Source organism: Perca flavescens, chromosome 10 (genome assembly GCF_004354835.1).
Source record: "Perca flavescens isolate YP-PL-M2 chromosome 10, PFLA_1.0, whole genome shotgun sequence".
In the NCBI taxonomy this organism is placed as follows: Eukaryota; Metazoa; Chordata; class Actinopteri; order Perciformes; family Percidae; genus Perca; species Perca flavescens.
The window spans coordinates 5,783,174-5,803,087 of NC_041340.1; the positions used below are offsets into that span (position 1 = coordinate 5,783,174).

Below are 19,914 nucleotides of genomic sequence, written 5' to 3' on the forward strand. Positions count from 1 at the left end.
CGCCAAAAACAACAACAAAGTAACAAAATAACTCTTTCTGACAAAAAAGACCACCAAAACGTTTTTTTTGTTGTTGATCAACAAAAACAAGAAGTTGTATGGTCGACGGGAATACAACACAAGGGTTAAGTTGCTCCATGGGAGCATCATAAATAAAAATGAATATTATCACAAAATTACAACCAAATACAACTTTTTTTGTTTGTTTTGGTCCTGTTTTTGTCTCATTGTGATTATTTGCTCCTACCTACCTTTATGAAACAGAGCTAAAGACTTGAAATTGTAATTTAATTTGAACATTAGGTCTATATCGTTTAACAATAATGTTTTTCTTTAAAGTAGTAATCCTAAAGTACAAATCCTGAAACTGTAGATTTGCAGCCCACTTGGATGTGAGGGTGATGTCTTTGGCAATATGTGGTTTTACCAGTAATCAGAGGAATCAATGGTGTTCCTAATTTTTATATTTCTATGGTTCTGTTTCCTGTTATTAGGACATATGTCATTGTGGGAATACACGGGCGTCTGAGGTCACTGAACTTGTTTTTGTCCATATTTGAGCAACAGAATACATATTTTATTACATTAAAGCTGTATTTTGCCTGCAGTGGCCCCTGCAGGCTCGACTCCTGCAGCAACGGTATCATTAAGTTTTGCTGTTTGACTTCATGGCAGAAAGAACTAAGGCAATGCACATTTTGTTGTGTACATTTGCACTCAAGGAGACTAATTACATTATCAAGACTTTTAGGAGAGCTATGTTAAATTAGCATCAGCACTCCCATTCCCATTTATCCTCCAAATGTTTTATTCTGCTTCTCTCCTTCTTTTTTACTCCTCTCTCTGTTCCCCATTAAACTTTGTACCAACTTTGCTTTTAAGTCTTGTCCTCTCCTGACATTTATATCTTTGGCCTGGTGTTTTAAAGGTGCTGTATTTTTGCAATCTGTGTTTGTGTGTGTGTGTGTGTGTGTGTGTGTGTGTGTGTGTGTGTGTGTGTGTGTCTGTGTTGTGTGTGTGTGTGTGTGTGTGTGTGTGTGTGTGTGTGTGTGACATAGGTTATACAGTTATGAGTCACTCTCTCTCAATATGCTCTTTGGACAGTCCAGCAGGTTTTTATGGCTTTTGCTATTAAAACTCCACAGAGTCATTTTGAAAGTTCCTGTGGACATACACAGTCAGTCCGACAGACAGAAAGACAGACAGACAGACAGACAGACAGACAGACAGAAAGACAGACAGACAGACAGACAGACAGACAGACAGACAGAAAGACAGATAGGACAGTCAGTCATCTGAAAGGTCAGTTTTTGATGACTACTCAGTGCACAGGGACCACTCCCAATCGCTTGTGTGTTATTGACTGTTCTGACATTCAGTTCAAGCCAATATCTGAACAAAATAGCAGCTGAAGTTTATTAACTCTCCTCAGACATTTCTTTCAGCCCAGAGTGTGTATTGACATTGTCAATTGACATTGACATTGTATGTGTTTATTTCCTCAAGAGTAACATCTCTCTGTCTTGGGGCTGCACCTAATGATTATTTTCGTGATCAATTAGTCTGACTCACAGGATGTAGACTGTGCGTATGAGCCTGAAAAGAAAGAAAGAAACTCCCACTTCTGTTTGGATTATTTTGGGAAGTTTTATTTTATTCAGATTCATGCAAGTTTAATTTACTGGGAGAGAATTTGTCTTCCCAAACAGAATGCAACCTTTTCTAATAGATCTAAACTTTAGTGCTGTCAAACAATTAATCGCACATTTTTATCTATTCTACATGTTCTAATTGTAGCTCAGACATCAGACTCCACAGAGTATATCTATATCTGCTTTAATTTAGAATAAACTGATCAAACTCAATTTCCTGCAGAAAATATGATGTTAAGGACATAACTTTGGAGGGATCATTCAAAAGTTAAAGAACTTATGAAATCAATTATGAGGAAGTGAAAATGAAGAGCTGTCCTTAAAATCCATATGACCCTGCAGAGCCACTTCCTTGTTTATGTTTGCCCGACTGTATTAACTGTGTGTGCACATGCAGTTTTACAGTGCAAAGGACACTCAAAGAGACAGGGGTCAGTTATTTGGATTTTACCTGTGTTTCTTGACTTGTTGGACTGTTGCAAAGCTGTCTGCAGATCTCTCACAATGGACATGGTGAGTAAAATGTTACTCTAGAAGAAATCAATATCAAAGGTATAACAAGCAAAACAGAACAGATTGAGATCATACTCCTTTAAGTAGATGGCCCTTATGATTCCTACCTCTCTTCTTTACAAGGTACTTAATTGCGTTTGTTTTCCGTCAGAGGCCTTATGAACTGAGTCCGTACTGACATTTAGTTATGAAATACCATGCAGCGTCATATGATGTTAGGAATCAATAACACGATGAGACCCAGGCTCAAATAACCCCTCGGCAAGGTCCCAAAGCTTCTTTCTTTCTTTGATATTCTTTATCATCTGCGTTTCTTTTTCCACCTATTATTCTGCCATTACTTTTTCTCTTTTTTCCACTTATCTTCCTTACTTTCTAGCTCCATCTATCCCTTCTTTTTTCTGCCCCTCTCTCTCTACCAATAATACCACACATGATTCAAGACATTATCCCAAGCCTTGGATCGATACCTTAATAAGCCTGGAACAGTTTGGATGGAGTTTGCATTTGGGAATTGTCAAAAAGCTTTGGTGGATTTCATCTGTTGAGAATAAATATTTATTTTAGCTATACAAGGTACAGGTACCACGGAATGTTCCTTATTAGAAAATTTGGAGTAGCTCTCTGGCTGCAGGTTGGTGTAACTCTCTGTGTTTAGAAGCCTTACTGAAACAGTCGTGAGAATGAAAAGGAGCTTACTGAGCCCTAATGCAATACAGGAACTAAAGGAGATGCATCCATCTTGCCATTGAGAGTGAAGAGCTCCAAGACTGCCATCAAACTCAAATTAGCATTTAAATTAAATTGTAAAATTAATCAAGAGGTACAGAAGTGTGTGTCCTCGTCTCGTGGGGGCAGGAGAACGCCGTGCTCCCTGCCAGAATGATGTTAGTTTTCCCTCTCCCACCTGGATTAACGGGTCTCCAGCCGGTCACAGTGATGTATTACCCCGCCTGGAGATCCACACCGTTGGCAGCTGGATTGCCCCTCACCAACAGGCAAGCAAATTTGATTACCGCTGTCAAATAAAATCAAACAGAGCAGTCTGTGTGCCTGCACTTGGAAGAAAAAGTCAAGAGCAAGTTTGTCCAGATGTCTAAAGGGTAATTTTTGTTACTCCTTAAAACACAGTGAAGAGGAACGTTTTGAGTAATGAGGTTTTGGTTGGAGGGGTTCTGAGAACACAGGAGCAGGCATATAATTGGACTGAATTAAAACAAAAGGGAGGAATTCAAGGTAGGACGGCAGCTTGTGTGAGGATATAATGCTGGCAAGTATGAACTGAATAAACAAATTTAAAATAATAAACTCAGAACATGCATTCAACCCCTAACTAGTTATTAGCTAAGTTAAACTTGAAAAATGTGCCCTTCAGCGTGTTTGTATAATGTACCGGGGAGAGCAGCAGCTACAGGGGGTTCAGTGAGTAGTATGTAAGGCCGAAATTCCGCGTAGGGAGCTTGGTCGGGTGGTGGATGGGTCACACACCGGACTTTCACCCAGGAGACTGGGGTTTGTGTCCCGCGTGTGACGTTTCCTAAACCCAACAGTCCCGTTCCCGCGTGTCACGGAGACGTAAGCCCACCCACGACCTTTTCCTTAAAATAAATGCGTCAAAAGGGACACCAATAGTCCCAACCAAGCACGTTTAGATAAAGCACGTTATATGATGCTAAAGGAGACTTTTAGCGTCAATAACAACGACAAAGGCACGTGACCAAGCGTCCGTATTTTAACGAGACGGGGGTGAGAATGTGTTGTAATTTGACAATAATCTTAAATCATGGTCCACTGACTGGTCTTTACACTAAATCCCACACTGACTGAGTGTGAGCAACTCCATCCTCTTATAAAGACGGTGAGATGAGAATATGAGTGCAAAATTGAGGCCGTGAGTTTGCTCAAACTGCATCCTTGAGATGCAAAGATGGTGAGATGCCAATGAAAGCTCTGGAAAATGATTGCAAGCGGACCTTGATTTGAGATGTTGTCAGTATATATTTTCCAAGGAACTTTTATGTTTTTACTCTTTACACCTAGCTTTAAGAAATCTTGGATTTCTGTACTTTTAATGCTAATATTAAGCCTATCCTTGTTTTAATAGAATAACAGTCAGATAGTGTCTTGTAGTGACCCTTTTTAATGATAGTTTCCTCCAAATTAAACATCATTGGCACAATTTGTTTGGTGCCACAGCAGATTTCTCAAGATTATGCTGTATTTTACAATTTTAGATTTTGTCAAAATAAAGCAACATGTCAAATATTTTTTTTTTTTTAAACGTAACAATTGCATGGATCAGATATTATCTTATTCCACTTCACACTCCAACAACCATTAATGAAAGGCTTCTCAAGTGACTTAAACCTGCTGTAGCTCTTAAAGGAAAGTATAAACTAGTTATTAAACAATTTCAACTTGTTATTTACCCTATTAAGAACTTTCAATAAGTTTAAATGTTCAATTTTGTAACATTAGCAAATACTTTGAGCATTGTGGAATTCAACCTCTAACTCTGGTAGCGTATAGAGTATAGCCTGCTCCACCTGCTAAGCTTTATTGACTGTAATAAATCATCGGTAATGTGATACAGTACATTTGGTCAGTTGCTTTGCACAGAATGGGGGCGAAAGTATCGAAGGACAGATCAGCATGTTTTTAATCTGCTTGCACAGGATTTGGGTCCTTTGGCATCCTTATCGCATAATGCAGCAAACTGCAAAACACCTTTAGTGATCATGTAAATGATTGCAGCTGTAATAAGGACGTGACTTGTGGCTAATTGGAGTATGCAATCGCTTCATGGTGAAGAAATAAATCATAGATGAAATCTTCAAACTGCATTCTGTCTTAGTCTTAGTTGTCTTATTTACAGAATACAGTGGAAGGTAAACCCACCAAAACTCACAACAGTTGTTGATCTCCCTTTCCATGAATTAATGAAATACCAAGTATTAGGATTTAAAGCAGTTATTTTCATGTACACCCAAATAATGCAATCTGTATAAAAAATAACAAAAAAATACAGTAATAATAGTAATTCTACAAACACAGAACCAAATGCAAGTCCTCCCAGAATATACTTTATATAGACAATATAACCTAGGGGTAGGGTTAGGGTTAGTCTACATAACCCTAAAGCACTTGGAGCCCCATTGCATGTCTGAAAGGTTCTATACAAACAATTATTATTATTATTATTATTATTATTATTTTAAATCCCCACAATACATTTACATTTGAACCTCTATTCCAATTTTGCAATGTAAATGTTTTATGTTTTATGGCTTCAAATTGGTATTTTTTTAAATGATTTATTTAGGCCTAATTAATAATTTAAGCAGTTATATTCATAACTACATTATATTTAGACAGCTAAAACATCTGAACCAAATGTTTTAGCTGTATAAATATACCAATAAATACCTTAGCAATGCTTTAGTTGCCAAAGGCAGATATTGGAGAGAAAGCCAAAGAAATATATAAAAAATGTTTAAAAAGATCTTGACAACATTATGTTTCCTCCCAAAACATATTCAGTTGTATTTCCTTCTGCTGCATCCCTGCTCCATGTCCGGAGAAGTCTCTCCCAGTGGGGCCTCCTTAAGACAGGTTCAGTTTTCTCACTGTCAGAGGTCTTGGTTTACCCCAGACCAGGCCAGGCTCATGTCGCCTCCCTCAACAGTGTGTTCTCCACTGAGGTTTAATGGGCCTCTTAGTGAGGAGACAGACAACAGACGGTGTGGGGGACGAAACCACACAGCTGGATTATTAGAAATACAGTAAATCTGGCTAATATTGGTGACTTTAAATCTTAGAACTGTGTTTCTGTGCGTGTGTATGTGCGTGTGCATCCTTTTCGTTTTCTCCTTTTGTCTAAATATCCGTTTGACTGGTATGAACAGCTTTAATGGAGTTAATTTCCTGTCAACACACAAACGCCATAAAGTGTGAAGTCTACTCTTTTTCATTCATGCTGTTTTGTTTGCCGTAAAAACATGAATCCTGAAATTTCATTTAGTGCCAAAATTCCCTGATTTCATTTTACTGTAATCAGAATAAATGCCCTTTCACACAAAGTCTGACATTTCAAATATAATGTACACCTGTGATGAATGTTCACCTTATTAGCATCTTGTTAAATGTAGCCTGTCCTGAAACAAGTGTGATAAATTGCTATAAAAAGTTAAATGTAACTTTTTCTGAAATTTTTTTTACTAAGCTGGATTGCTTTTGTGAACTTCTACTATCTAGCCTACTTTTAGTTCTCAACACAGAGTCTGTTTCAGCCCCCCCTCCCTTTCCCCTTCCCACACAGCTTTTGTGCACGGCACCTTCTCCACACAGTGAAATGATAGATAATAGAAAACTGCTTTGCGGCGCAGAGGATTTTAATTTTTTTTAAGTGCTTGTGCCACCCCACGTGTCATGAAAAAATGCCGCCCCGGGCGGCTGCCCACTTTGCCCGTGCCAAAAAACGCTACTGACTGCATCTCTCACGGCTGTGATGCTATCGAAAAATCTGGACGCAGACATGTAAACACTTAGCAAAGTAGGCCTACTCAAAACCGTCTCTGTGGTAACTCAAGGAGGCTGCTGTGCTGATGGCAAACAGGAGCTTAGTTTTGCAGATTAGCCCCATCTTTACTGGAAGCCTTTGGCTAAACCAAAGAGCTCCACCACACAGTCTAACAAACACAGACGAGCCCTCCACCCCCACGATGCTCCAGCCAGTCAGTCTGGAGTTGTCTGCTGGTCATGATGTAAATGGACTGTTGTTATATAGCGCTTTTCTAGTCTGAACGACTACTCAAAGCGCTTTTACATGGAATGTGTGTGAATTTGAACCACCAACTTTCCCATTGGCAGGCAACCGCTCTACCACTGAGCCACAGCCGCCCCGATGTGTCTGTTGTTTGGGCTCACTCTCATTTTATGTATATTCATTTTTTTTACTTTTTCCCAGTTGTTCCGTATAAGCGTTAAACAAAAACTCGCCATTTACTTTTATTTTCAAATGGGACACCAACCCCAGTCTCCTGGGTGAAAGTCCAGTGTAAGTAATCTCCCCCTGGCATTCGTCACGACGCGTCAAGAGGGCGAAAGGCGGAGGTATGTCCCTCTTTGGCTAATGTATTTTAAAGATGGAGGTGCAACATGGCGGCCATCATTCAAGCGACTCACTCGTATGTATTCTGAATGATTCTGAATGGCAGATTATGCGCTTATGAGGATACTTTGATTAGTTGGTGGAAGTAATTACACATGAATGAACACATATTTGTGAAAGAACAAAGGGACTTTTGCTAAGAATCAACTAAAAAAATTACACAATGTAGGTTTAAGGAAAGCGGGAATTCAAACATTAACGTGCACTTGGATTCCCTTCTCCAGACCCCTGCACTTAGTTTGTATAAGTCTTGACAAGTCTTATTAAAAAGCCAGACAGTCAACGGGTAGAGCTAACTGGGTTAGGGGGAGGATTTTGCATCAACACAGGAACAGCCCGCTATGACTCCATTCAGACTTCTCTCCGTAACTGTGGGGCAGCTGGTGGCTGAACATTGAATATTTTATGAGATTCATTCTGCTGGCAGAGGAATGTTCTGTCAGCGGCTTAATGACTACAGGGAGACCCAGACACAGAGTAAACAGACCTAAGCTCCATCAGGACGAATAGTCGATTTACTTCATACAAGTAAGCATAACCATTGACACTTTCTCATATTATCAGCAGCTGTGTTTACATTTATGTATGTTAACTGGGTGATTGTCTGTACTCTGGTTCACCACTGTAACGTAAAACTGTTATTATGCACTTTTGATTCCATGCAGCCGAGTCTCCCATTCGTTGCCACGAATAAACCTCTTAACAGAATATTTCTGTCCACTTGTGATGTCCCGCCCACTGCTTGAACAGCCTGGCATCTATAAACCGATGTGAATTTTCTGGCACCTCTGCATTTGCTTGTTGCCATGGCTTCTGTTGATATCATGACGTACCCATAATGCTGTGCAAAACCAAACTTTAAGATATTTCCATGCTGACAGACAGACAGAGTGTCTCATTACCGGCGTATGAGCTTACCTGGGCTTTTTCAATTCCACTGTTATGTTTTCATGCATCAACCCAAAACCTGTTTGCCTGAGCCACCAGATTGTCAGTGCATAAAAATGCAGCAATCATGTCTGGCTCCACCCACTCAGTATTTCTTCCTTGTTTTCCTTTTCTGGGATCACCTTTCTCTTTCTTTCACTTTTCTCCATCAGTTTCTCACACTGTCATCATTTTCCTTGTATTTCTCCTTCCCTCCTCTCTGTGTGACTGGATGAGAGCTGACAGTCAGACCCTCTCAGCGGCCTCGCCCATTAGCTCTGTCATGCGTTCAACCCGCCTCAGCTCCCTGACTGTGTCTATTATAGAACAGAGTCGGCAGGCTCGCAGCGACCTTAAGACAGTGCCAAGGAGATTTCAGACTAGTGGCAAATCAGTCTTATGATGATATAATAATCTGTTCTGGACCAATGAATGCTTGGTTACACTGCTGCCATAACCTTCATTATACATGTGTAGGAAGAAGGTGGGAAAATCTGCATCAGAATGTACTTGTGGCGCCGTGTGAGCTAATGTTTTACCTAACACATTACTTTCTTGGTGATTGATTCTTTTTCCCTATTTGAAGGAGGCAAAGTGCTCCAATGTAGTTCAGAGTTAGGAGAACAGCAGCATGAAAAATCATGTATTGGAATGTGTGAGGCAAAAGGACAGTTTACATGATGACATAAGTACATACAGTACTGGTGTTATTTTACCACCAGTGAAACAGAGCCCCTTTCTCACTTGACAAGTCCATCCAATTATCGGTGATGATATTAAACGTAAATATGGTTACACAATGCAACTCTGATGCTATTCTGTAATTTGAGCCATTTCTTGCTGTCAGACAGCTGGGATTATGCTACATTTATATTTTTAGAAAAAGCAATTATCTGGCACTAAGGTCTGACCAGAACATGCATGGGTATGAGTGTTCATCCTTTCAGCCTCTTGCTGTTAAACCTAGATATAGCCACAATTAATTTATACTATTTATTTAAAAAAAAAAAACTGCTGAAACGCCACATAACGATACCATTATTTTAAGAGCATACCCTTAGATAATGGAAGCTCCTGGCAACCATTAAAAATGGTCCATGGAAGCTTTCAATCTGAAATCTCTTATACTGCTAGTGTTGGCAAGGACATTACTGTGCAATTTTATGACTTTACAGTATTACTTGACATGAAATAATATCAATATTGTAGACTGTGTTAGACAAGTAATACTTACTTCTGCGTATGAGTAATTAGAAAAGTATTTGGTGAAGAGTTAACTACATTTTTCAAGTAATTTGCCTAAAACATATGCCAACATTTACAGTTTGTACAACCTGCCTACAATGAATAAATGAGTGCCATTAAAACATGGAAAGTGAAAACTTTGACACTTGCCAAATTATTCAGAGGACATAGAGAGAGTGAAACACAATAATTGATTTATCGTTTATTTTCCATTCCCATTAGTGGGGTACTCGGTGGGGCCCAACAGATTATACAGTATATGTGTGTGTGAGGGAGAACTTCCCAGTTCATGTATTGATGTTATACTTTGGTATGGGTTGCATACTTCAGGGACTTAAACAGTTGTCCCATTGGCATGCATCTCATTCTTAAGGTCACAAGTAATTCTAAAGATGGAAGTGTATTTCTATAGCACATTTCATACACACTGTAGACATTTTGACATCTGTATGTAAAAATGAAAGAAGATTGTAGGGTTTTAATGCATTTTGTAGAGTCAATAAATAATCATTTCTTTTTAGTGCATTAGATTTCTATACTTAATCTCAAACTATATGATTAAACACAATAATTTCATTTCATCTGACTGTAGACAGATTTAATATATGATGCCATGAATTTAATATGCTTTAAGGCTTTTAAAGCCAGGGCCCATCTTATCCAAATATTTAAATATTAAAGTGCTCATATTATGCTCATTTTCAGGTTCATATTTGTATTTAGAGGTTATATCAGAATAGGTTTATCTGGTTTAATTTTCAAAAAACACCATATTTTTGTTGTACTGCACATTGCTGCAGCTCCTCTTTTCACCCTGTGTGTTGATCTCTCTGTTTTAGCTACAGAGTGAGGCATCTCACTTCTGTTTGTTGTGAGTTGCACATGCGCAGTAGTTAGGTAAGGACTACTAGCCAGTCAGAAGCAGATTATGAGGGCGTGCCACGCTAGCAGCTAGGCGAGCATTATAACGTGTGTTCCAAAGTGACCACGTTGGTCTCTGAAGTAAAGGCTGGACTACAACAGAGCTGTTTGGAGCAGTTGGTGAACAGTGTTTTCTGTTGGAGATGGTAAGACCCTCTGCGGGGGACTTTGGGCTTTTTCACTTTCTAAACCTATAGCGTGCATAAAAAAGATATATAACGCAATAAAGGAAAGGGAAAAAGCCAAAAAGCATAATATGAGCACTTTAAAGCTTAACCCTCTATGATTAAATAATATAGGCAACCTTAAAGTGTGTGTGTGTGTGTGTGTGTGTGTGTGTGTGTGTGTGTGTGTGTGTGTGTGTGTGTGTGTGTGTGTGTGTGTGCATGTCTTTTCTTTGCATGTGAATGGAATATGTGCCATTTGGAGGACGATTCTGTCCAAAGCACCTCACAATATCTTCTGAATCCATATCTGTTAAGTACATACAAACCTACATTGATGTTTGTGTTGGTACATTGGATGGATTAGCGTGTGCTTGTGTGTGACATGACATCTACCAGCACAGTACTGCACACTGCAGTATCCAAGTGAAACACGATGACGGCTGTCTCCTTCATTCAAAGTGTACTTTATGTATTTGAAGATATCTCTTCCTGACAGGCACATACATGGATGCAGGACCCTTTCACAAGTCATTGTGCTCAATTGGTCGATACAGAGGACCTTTAACCTCTTATCTCCAGCAACCTCTGGATGTCTCTTCACATTAGCAAGTTGAATCATGGGAACATGGTGTTGTGCTAATAACGTTCACTCAAAATCCAAAAACTTCTCATATTTATTATATACTTGTGTCAAGAGATAATGTTTATAAAGATAATTTCTTATCTGATTATACTGTAGATAACAAAGATAGCAAAGGGAGGCCTTAATAGCAAAGTGTTCATGAAGGTCAGATTCTTTAATCCTAAATCCTTAATCCCCTGTCGTTTTCTAGAAACGTGTCTTTTTCAAAGGTTAAAAGGAAGGACTCCATGATATAAGGATATACAACGATAATGAAACCCTGAAGTTGTGAGCATGAATTATGAAGCATGATATCTTCTGGTAAAAGTCTTTTTCAAGGACAAGGGATTTACACATTCACAAGTTCTCTTTGAACAGACTGAGTGTGGATTTTATGCTTCAGTGTGAGCCATAGACAGTTAAAGAAATGGACCAACAGATCCCGTGTCTCTGGACGGAGACCAGTGAAGGATATTAGAAACATTTTTCCGGTGAGGGCTGATCATTACTGAGCAGCCTCCAACTGAGCTTGAAGGAGTAGATGTGACGTGAGCAACCTGTCTGAAAGTTGGAAGTCTTCTGGTAGCTGTGCCAAGAGAAATCTCAATCATTCCCAAACTTGCAGAGACGGAGAGCGTAGGTATATGTAAGGAGTTAACATAGGCCAGCCCGGGTCTCATGGCAGTTCGTGATATGGATATAACAACACAGGACTTTCACCCCGGAGACCGGGGATCGCGTCCCGCGTGTTGCAGTTCCTTTCCACGTTATTCTCTTCCTAACCACAACCGTCCGGTTGTTGTGGCATATCATTGTTGTTGTTGTTGTGTGCCGCTTGCGTCCACCAGAGCATGTTCGAAAATCGTGACCTGTACACGTTCCATATTCGTGACGTGCACACAAAATAAACGTCAAAATCGTGACCTGTACACAAATCAATAAATCTAAATAACGTGACTAACAGCATTGTCTTCAGGGTCAAAACGAGCTAAATATGAGCAATTATTGACATATAATGATAATAGGAAGATAACACGCCTGGAAATACTGTATGACTATAACCATGACTGTGCTCAGTTTCTGTATGGAGATTATAACTTTCCAGGAATGCTAGCAGTCTGTCTTCATTGCTGTAAAAACTCCAGAATAAATAATCCATGCAACAGTGAACTAGTAGAAGTATGCAGTTCAGTGTGTGTGTGTGTGTGTGTGTGTGTGTGTGCGTGTGCGTGTGTATGCGTTAAGCATTTTGAACATATGCCATTTGTATAGAAATCCATGATGTTATATAGATCAATGTTTACATGATTGCATGTTTAGCTTCTGCATCTGTGTGTGTGAGAGAGTTAGAATGAACATTGTGTAAGAGGATTATGCACACCAGCATTATTTTGGATGTCACAAAACTGGACTTCCTTTATATTACTGCCAAGACTAGAAGGAAATAATGAAAGAACAAACATATTTATGTATGTGTGACATTTTTAGCGAGGGTGAATTTGTTCCCCCTTCATTTCACAACAGAAAGTTTATGTATTTATGCTGCATAGTACAACATGTTCTATCTTTTGTCTGAGGCTATGAGCCCTTCCCTTTCTGGTATTATTTATAGTGGAGATAATGTAATGACTTTGTTCATTTTTCTGTTGGATTTATACGCGTGATGAACCGGTTCTGACAGCTACCCATATGGCTGAAGCTTAACAGGTTGTGTTTTGCAGGGGGTAAATCTGCAAGCCGTGATCCTCCTGATCTCTCTGTCGGGCTGACCTTTACTGTGCATCCCGCCTGCACGCCCGTGGAAATTTACATTTACCTGACAATCGAGCTTTGCTCCATCACTGTTTTGGTAAAAAAAATGTAAAAATAAATAAAAAAAAACGGTTTTGTTAGCAGTCACATCGTCCCATGATGCATTATTTCCTCTTACTGGCTGCCCAGGCTGACCCAGGATTATCTCCATTTTAAGAATGTGTTTTGTTGTTTTACTTAACAAAATGAAAACGATTAATTTATTCTACAACCCAAGTTGTAATCTTTTTTTACTTGAAAAGCAAAAGCTCAAAAAATTGCACCTTTGGTAAAAAATCAACAACCAGTTGCCTATGGAATATCCTCCAAAACTCTGGTGCTTCTCCCAAATGGTTCCAAGCGTCGAATCCAGATTCCTTTCATGAAAAATGAATAATGAAAACTATTGGAATTACAAGCGTTTCCCCTCTGAGCTTTGCTTTTATTTACACTTTACCTGGTAGAAACATTACCTCACCTTCATATCTTAAAGTGCTCATATTATGCTTTTTTGGCTTTTCCCCTTTCCTTTATTGCGTTATATATCTTTTTTGTGCACGTTATGGGTTTACAAAGTGAAAAAGCCCAAAGTCCACCCCAAAGGGACTTACCATCTCCAACAGAAAACACTGTTCACAAACTGCTTCAAACAGCTCTATTTTACTACACTTCAGAGACAAACGTGGTCACTTTGGAACACACGTTATAATGCTCGCCTAGCTGCTAGCGTGGCACGCCCTCATACTCTGCTTCTGACTGGCTAGCAGTACTTACTGCGCATGTGCGACTCCCAACAACGATGGAACAGAAGTGAGATGCCTCACTCTGTAGCTAAAACAGAGAGCTCAACACACAGGGTGAAAAGAGGAGCTGCAGCAATGTGCAGTACAACAAAAATATGGTGTTTTTTGAAAATTAAACCATGTAAACATATTCTGATATAACCTCTAAATACAATTATGAACCTGAAAATGAACATAATATGAGCACTTTAAAGCATTAACAACTGTGTGGTTATCACAGTGAGGTATACCAGCAAATAAATTGAAGGATAAGTTGAACTCCAAATGCTCAATTTAAACATGCTTGTTTATTTATTGATTTACTTACCTCTACTTAACCAGGGGGTCTCCTGGGAAATATTCCACCTTTTACAGGAAAGACATGGCCATAAATACTTATTGTAAGGTGTTGCATAATATGAGGAGGCAGTTTTGAAAGGCAGTTCAGGTTGAACAAATGTAATTACTCAGTCTACCCTTAGCTTAATCCAAGAGTATTGCCCCCAATGTCTGATGCAGCACACACAGTGCCGGCCAATTGGCAGTAGACTCGTTTTGAGTTCATGTTAATGTAATCTACTGAGTCTGCAAACTGAATGAATTGTTTCATAGTTGTAATTAAAAGTTTAGCCTATAACGAAATATGTGATTATGTCAATTTGTTAATTGTGATCTTCTGTCTGCAGGGACTCTCTGCATTTATGGTTACATGAATGTCAGCGCTGCAGGCCAGATGCAGGTGATGGAGGAGCTTATCAGTGAGAGGTGAGAACTAATCAGCTTTTATGTCAAATAATCACCGTCTTTGTGATTGAACACTTCCTGACAATGGTTACACAACACATCAAAACACGTGGAAAACCAAAGAAACTCAGTCAAATGCAAAATTATAACATTTAGCCCTTGTGTTCCATTTGACCATGCATCGTCCTACTGGCTCAAAACTGAAAACCTTTCTCTATGTCTCTTTTTCAACACTTATTTTTTATTTTTTTGCATTTAATGCTTCTTTTCACTACCATGTATAAACACCACTAACACCAACTTATCACCACTACTTCTACAATAATTTTTTGAATTCATGGTCAATAATAATCCTCATTTATAGGAAATCATGTCTAATTCTTGAGTTTAAAAAAGCAGAACTTATGAATTCTTTAGACTAATATTAAAGGAAGGATAATCACAGAAGCGTATATGTCAACATTCAGTGAGGTGTTTCGAAAACATTTAAAAAAAATATTCAAATGCTAAAAAATTTAATAAAACACCCAAAATGTAATGAAAGTAGAGATCTTTTTGTTGTACTTGCGAAGCGCTTTGAATGGAATCATCCATGTTATTTTTGGGCAATCAAAATGAGTTAGTTAAAAAGAAACCCATGTTTCTGATATAGACATTTAGAAAACGGGTCAAATTTGACCCGAAGACAACACAAGGGTTAGTATTTCTGTTTTTAAAAAGTGGATGTTTGCATGTGGCCTTTAATGGCATCTTTAGACGCATGCAGTCCAATGTATAAATTGTAGTAAGTGGTCAGATTTCCACTGGGGACACTTGTACTAACTAACCAATCACCTAAAGTTTGGCATCTCTGGATGTCACCTTTCCTTCTCTTGTCATTTAATCTTAACACTCTTCTTCTTGTTAATCTGACAGGACATTTAATACGTAATAAGTACTCATCATGCCGTTTTTATGGAAATTTGAATGCTTAGTCTAATGAGAACTCTTTTTTTTATTATGTTATTATTTTTGTCAATGGCCGATTGGCAAGATTATAGCAACAAAATAATGTACACTTGAATTCTGTTGTATTCCTTCATTTGTGAATGTCAGTATTATTAGCATTTTTAGAATGGGATACAATTCAATTCAATTTTATTTATAGTGTCAAATAAAGTAAGTTCAGGACACTTTACAGACTAGACCACACTATCATTTACAGAGACCCAACAATTCACCCCCAAGAGCAAGCTAAATAGCACAGTGACCTCAATTTGTACGGATGATGTGAGGTATTTCTTTTCTCATAAATGTGGACCCCCAGACTTGTCAAGTCAATTTCAGTTATATAGTTGAATATCACAAATTTGCCTCAAGGGGCTTTACAATCTGTACAGCATACAAGACTCTACATCCTTAGTCCTTTCACTTCTAGAGTGATTTTACTTACAGATCAGTGACAAATAAAATAAAATAAAGCAACATACTTGTGTGTCTTCATAAAGTGTTGGTGCCCCACAAGCAACCGGTGCGGCTTCAAAGCTTCAAAAAAAAAAAAAAAAAAAGTCTTCAGGTCTCTGAGCTCTACTGGAGGGATTTTTTTTTTTTCTCATTTGGTGCTTTTATGATGATGTTGCCCCAAACTTTCTCATTGGTGTTGACTGTAAGGCCATGGCATATTATTAAAAATGTTCTTATTCATCAAACCACTCAATGAATCCTTACTCTATGGACTCATGTGCATTTATTCTCTTTAATTTATTAACGTTCCTTTAGCTTCCATCTGTTTATGCTGTGTATGGTGCCAGAGCTGTTCGACATATGAGGCTATTTTTTGGTTTTTAAGAGGAATTTTGAGCCAAAAGTGATGTCCTTGCACACAAGTGGTTTTAGCTGCAGTAGAAGAACTAATTTATTTCTAGTTTAAACTAACACGGCCAAACCGCATATCTCATCAACATTCTGGTATACCGGGCATGTGCATTCTGGGGTAAACAGGAGGCAGAATATATAGTTGCAACGTTAGTAACTTAGTCTCAGAGACCAAGATGTCATGACCCAATAAGGCGCGAAACACTGGCGTCAGTGTCGGTGCTGCTAAAGGTCTCCGCATGAGGCCGATGAGACTGCAACACAACCCCGAAGATTCCAAACCAAAACGGGGTAAGAAGTGTTTTCAAATTTCTCCGGTTTAGAGGCTCTGAAACGCCAGAGCAGTGTGAATGTGAGCTGTAAACCATAGGGTGTAAATGTAGCAAAAGATGTTCGTTTTTAAACCAGAACGTAAATGTAGCCTCAGTCTCACCTAATGAAGTTGCACTGACTGAAACAGTGTGTGTGCATCTGAATTGTTCATATATTCATCTAAACTGTTTATCTGAAAAATAGCAGAGATGGCTGCTGCATTGTGTAATAAACCAGTCTTTGAGGTCTCCAGATCAAAAATAAATTGACTGCCCTGATTCCGTCTTTAAGGGCATTCTCATCTTCAGATGTTTGGCTCAGCTGAGGAAACAATAGACAGTGTGGGATTTCTAATGCACCGCTCACTGCCTCTCTAGTTAGCTTGCCCTCAGGCTTGTTGGTTTGATTGAAACAGAGATCCTGAAACTGTTGGGTGGTCTTTTTTCGATGTTTTGGAATGTGCCAGCGTCCTCCGCCTGGCTAACGTCTTTTTAGTCCTGAGGGTGAGAGAGAGATTTGAATTTTTCTTTCATTATCACTGTGAAGGCGCAGTGGGACCACTTTTATTCTGACTGCTTGCTTTGACTCACAGAGAAAAGAGAAAAGAAACTAATGCATAGAGGGAAAGACACCGAACAATAGCAGATGTACAGTACTTCAAGAAAACAAAGATAGGAGAATAGAAAAGACAACAACAGACAAAAGGAAGACAAGTTGTACTGCTAGTCTCTGCTGGTGTATTTCGACACTACTTAACTTCACAATGATACCAACACTCCTCCTTGTGCTTTCTCTCTCTTTCTGTCAGAGGTACAGCTGGGCGATATGGAAAAAATCTAGTATCATGATTTTGTTGACCAAATACCTCAATATCAATATTGCTGTGATATTGTAGGGTTGACAATTGGTGCTTACAAAAAAAATTTACACAATGAGATTTTTGATAAATAATCATCATTAATGTGTATATAATAACTAAGTGGGTATAGACAAATAATAGAAAAGCTAGAACAGTCTGGTAAGATTAAAAAGTAAATTGACATCACTTTACTGTAATCCAGCCATGAAAACCAGGGACAGATAACACTTGTGTCACATCACGATATTACAATATCCAAAATCTAAGATGATATCCAGTCTCATATCACGATATCGATATAATATTGATATATTGCCCAGCCCTAGTCAGAGGCTAATTTAAGTCCAAACTTGTTTGTCTGTCTGTTCTGTTTGTCTCTTGTTGTTTATTTGGATCTCTACATGTTGTCACCTTTTGCCTCTTTCTAAAGTAGCTCCAGTATGAACAAGATAAGAGCCCAGCAGGAGAGCACAAACATCCCTCAACAATTAAACATCCGTCACCATCACGTTTAGTTTCAACAATTTCTTGTCTCTGCAAAGATCTCGTTAGATTTTGGAACTTAGTGTTTATCTAGGAAATGTGAATATTATCTATCAGTCAGGCAGTTTGCTTGTTCTTGTGGGAAATTTGCACTGGTTTGTAGCCTACATAATTAAATGTCTGTTATTCTTAGAGGAACCAAAATTGATGACACTGATCACACTTCAATGCACTTCTCTTTAATGCAAGATTAACATAATTAGCATACTTCTTAATCTTACCCACTATTTCTTAATTAGTGGAAACACTATCTGCTGTTGCTGCTACAGTAATTTACCAGGAGGCACAAACATATATTAGTCACATCACACATGTTTTTTTGAATCTTGAATCTTGCACTACATGTGCAGGCAGTATGGCATCACATTACCGTCTTATCTCTCAGTTACCACTCTGGCGTTTTTGTCCTCTGGCATGGTTTCCCCAGTTAACACCTTGTAACATCTGTTCCTGGGCCACATGTAGTCCACATAATCTTGACTTTCGTGCATGGGGTTTTAAAAGATTTAAATAAGCTCAAGTTTTGTTTGCAGGCAGCATTAGATTATAGCACTATAACTATTTTTTTCTTTCAAAATCATATATTAACTTCATACGCACATTCTTGCATGATAGCAAACAAATGAACAATTAAATGCCAACAGTTACTTATTAAGATTCAATACAAATCTATTGTACATCGATTACTTTTATTATTATTGTAAACATTTTAGTATCAGCCTACATAAATAACAAAATTACAAGTTAAGTGATTCACTTTTATACATTTATAGCTACCATGAAAATGCAAATTTCGTTAAACATGCAAATCTTTCATATATATACATGTTAAGCTACTGAAGTAGTCTGTGTTTGTGCTGATTATTTGCAGAGTGAAATGCCTCAGAGCAAGGAATTCTGCTCCTAATGCACAACCCAGTTCTTTTGCAGCCTTTGAAATGTTATGATTGGTGAAGACTGTTTAGCAACGCTTCCTGTTAGCTTGTCAAGGGGGGCGAGATGATTTGTCACACATTTACATTTTACGTAGTGGGTGTGAAGATGGTTTTGAATCATTTCTCTTATTTGTCACATCCATTTAATAACCACTTTTGGTTTCCAAATGTCATTACTACATTATGCGTACACCAGAATAAGGAACATGGAAACCAATTTTAATAAATACCCGTAATCAATGCATTCAGGTATGTGCACATTAACAGTATTGTTGAGCTTCCATATACACAGCGTGTGATGCAAAATTAATATGAAATGAAAAGCCATTTTGATGTTTCCTTTTGTAAAGTACATCACAGTTACAGCATGTCCATTTGTGTATGCTGTGTTCTAACTTTACACTTAACATGACATTTTAAATGCGTCCATTTTAGTGGCTACATATTTACAGTAATGTTAGTGTGGCATAATGCAGATTTAGCAGAAACTGTCTTTTATCTTGGCACACTGTTAAATTGAAACAAAAGTTATGTCTGCTGAACATGCTCTATCTAAAATTGATCTTTCTTGGGTGTGGCCATATTTTGTGTTGTGTTTAGTTTATCTCTCTGAGCAGGTTTGAGTTATAGAAAGAGGAGTTTGGAGGTAAAACATTTAGAAGATGCTCATATTCCACCAAAGATGCAGTTTCCCAGTGCCCATTTTGCATCTTGTATTTAAATCTAAATGTAGGACATGCACATTCAGTAGTTGTTTCTTAAGTTAATTGTGTGGTAAATGGTTCCTCTGTCTGTGCTTTTAGTTGCTTAAATGGCGGGACCAGTAGCAATAGCCAATAATGAAACCAATAATGAAACACTTTGTTTGACACAAGCC

At 38.4% G+C, this 19,914-nt stretch overlaps 1 protein-coding gene across 1 annotated transcript in view; it reads left to right on the plus strand.

Moving 5' to 3' along the window:
* Positions 1–2,069: 2,069 nt before the first annotated feature.
* Positions 2,070–19,914, plus strand: part of htr4 (5-hydroxytryptamine receptor 4) — a 151,270-nt gene continuing 133,425 nt past the window's right edge. The window contains exons 1-2 of the mRNA XM_028589676.1: positions 2,070–2,165; positions 14,477–14,555. Of these exons, the coding sequence (XP_028445477.1) occupies positions 14,500–14,555 (56 nt within the window). The 5' untranslated portion in view covers positions 2,070–2,165; positions 14,477–14,499. The remainder of the gene's footprint in view (positions 2,166–14,476; positions 14,556–19,914) is intronic.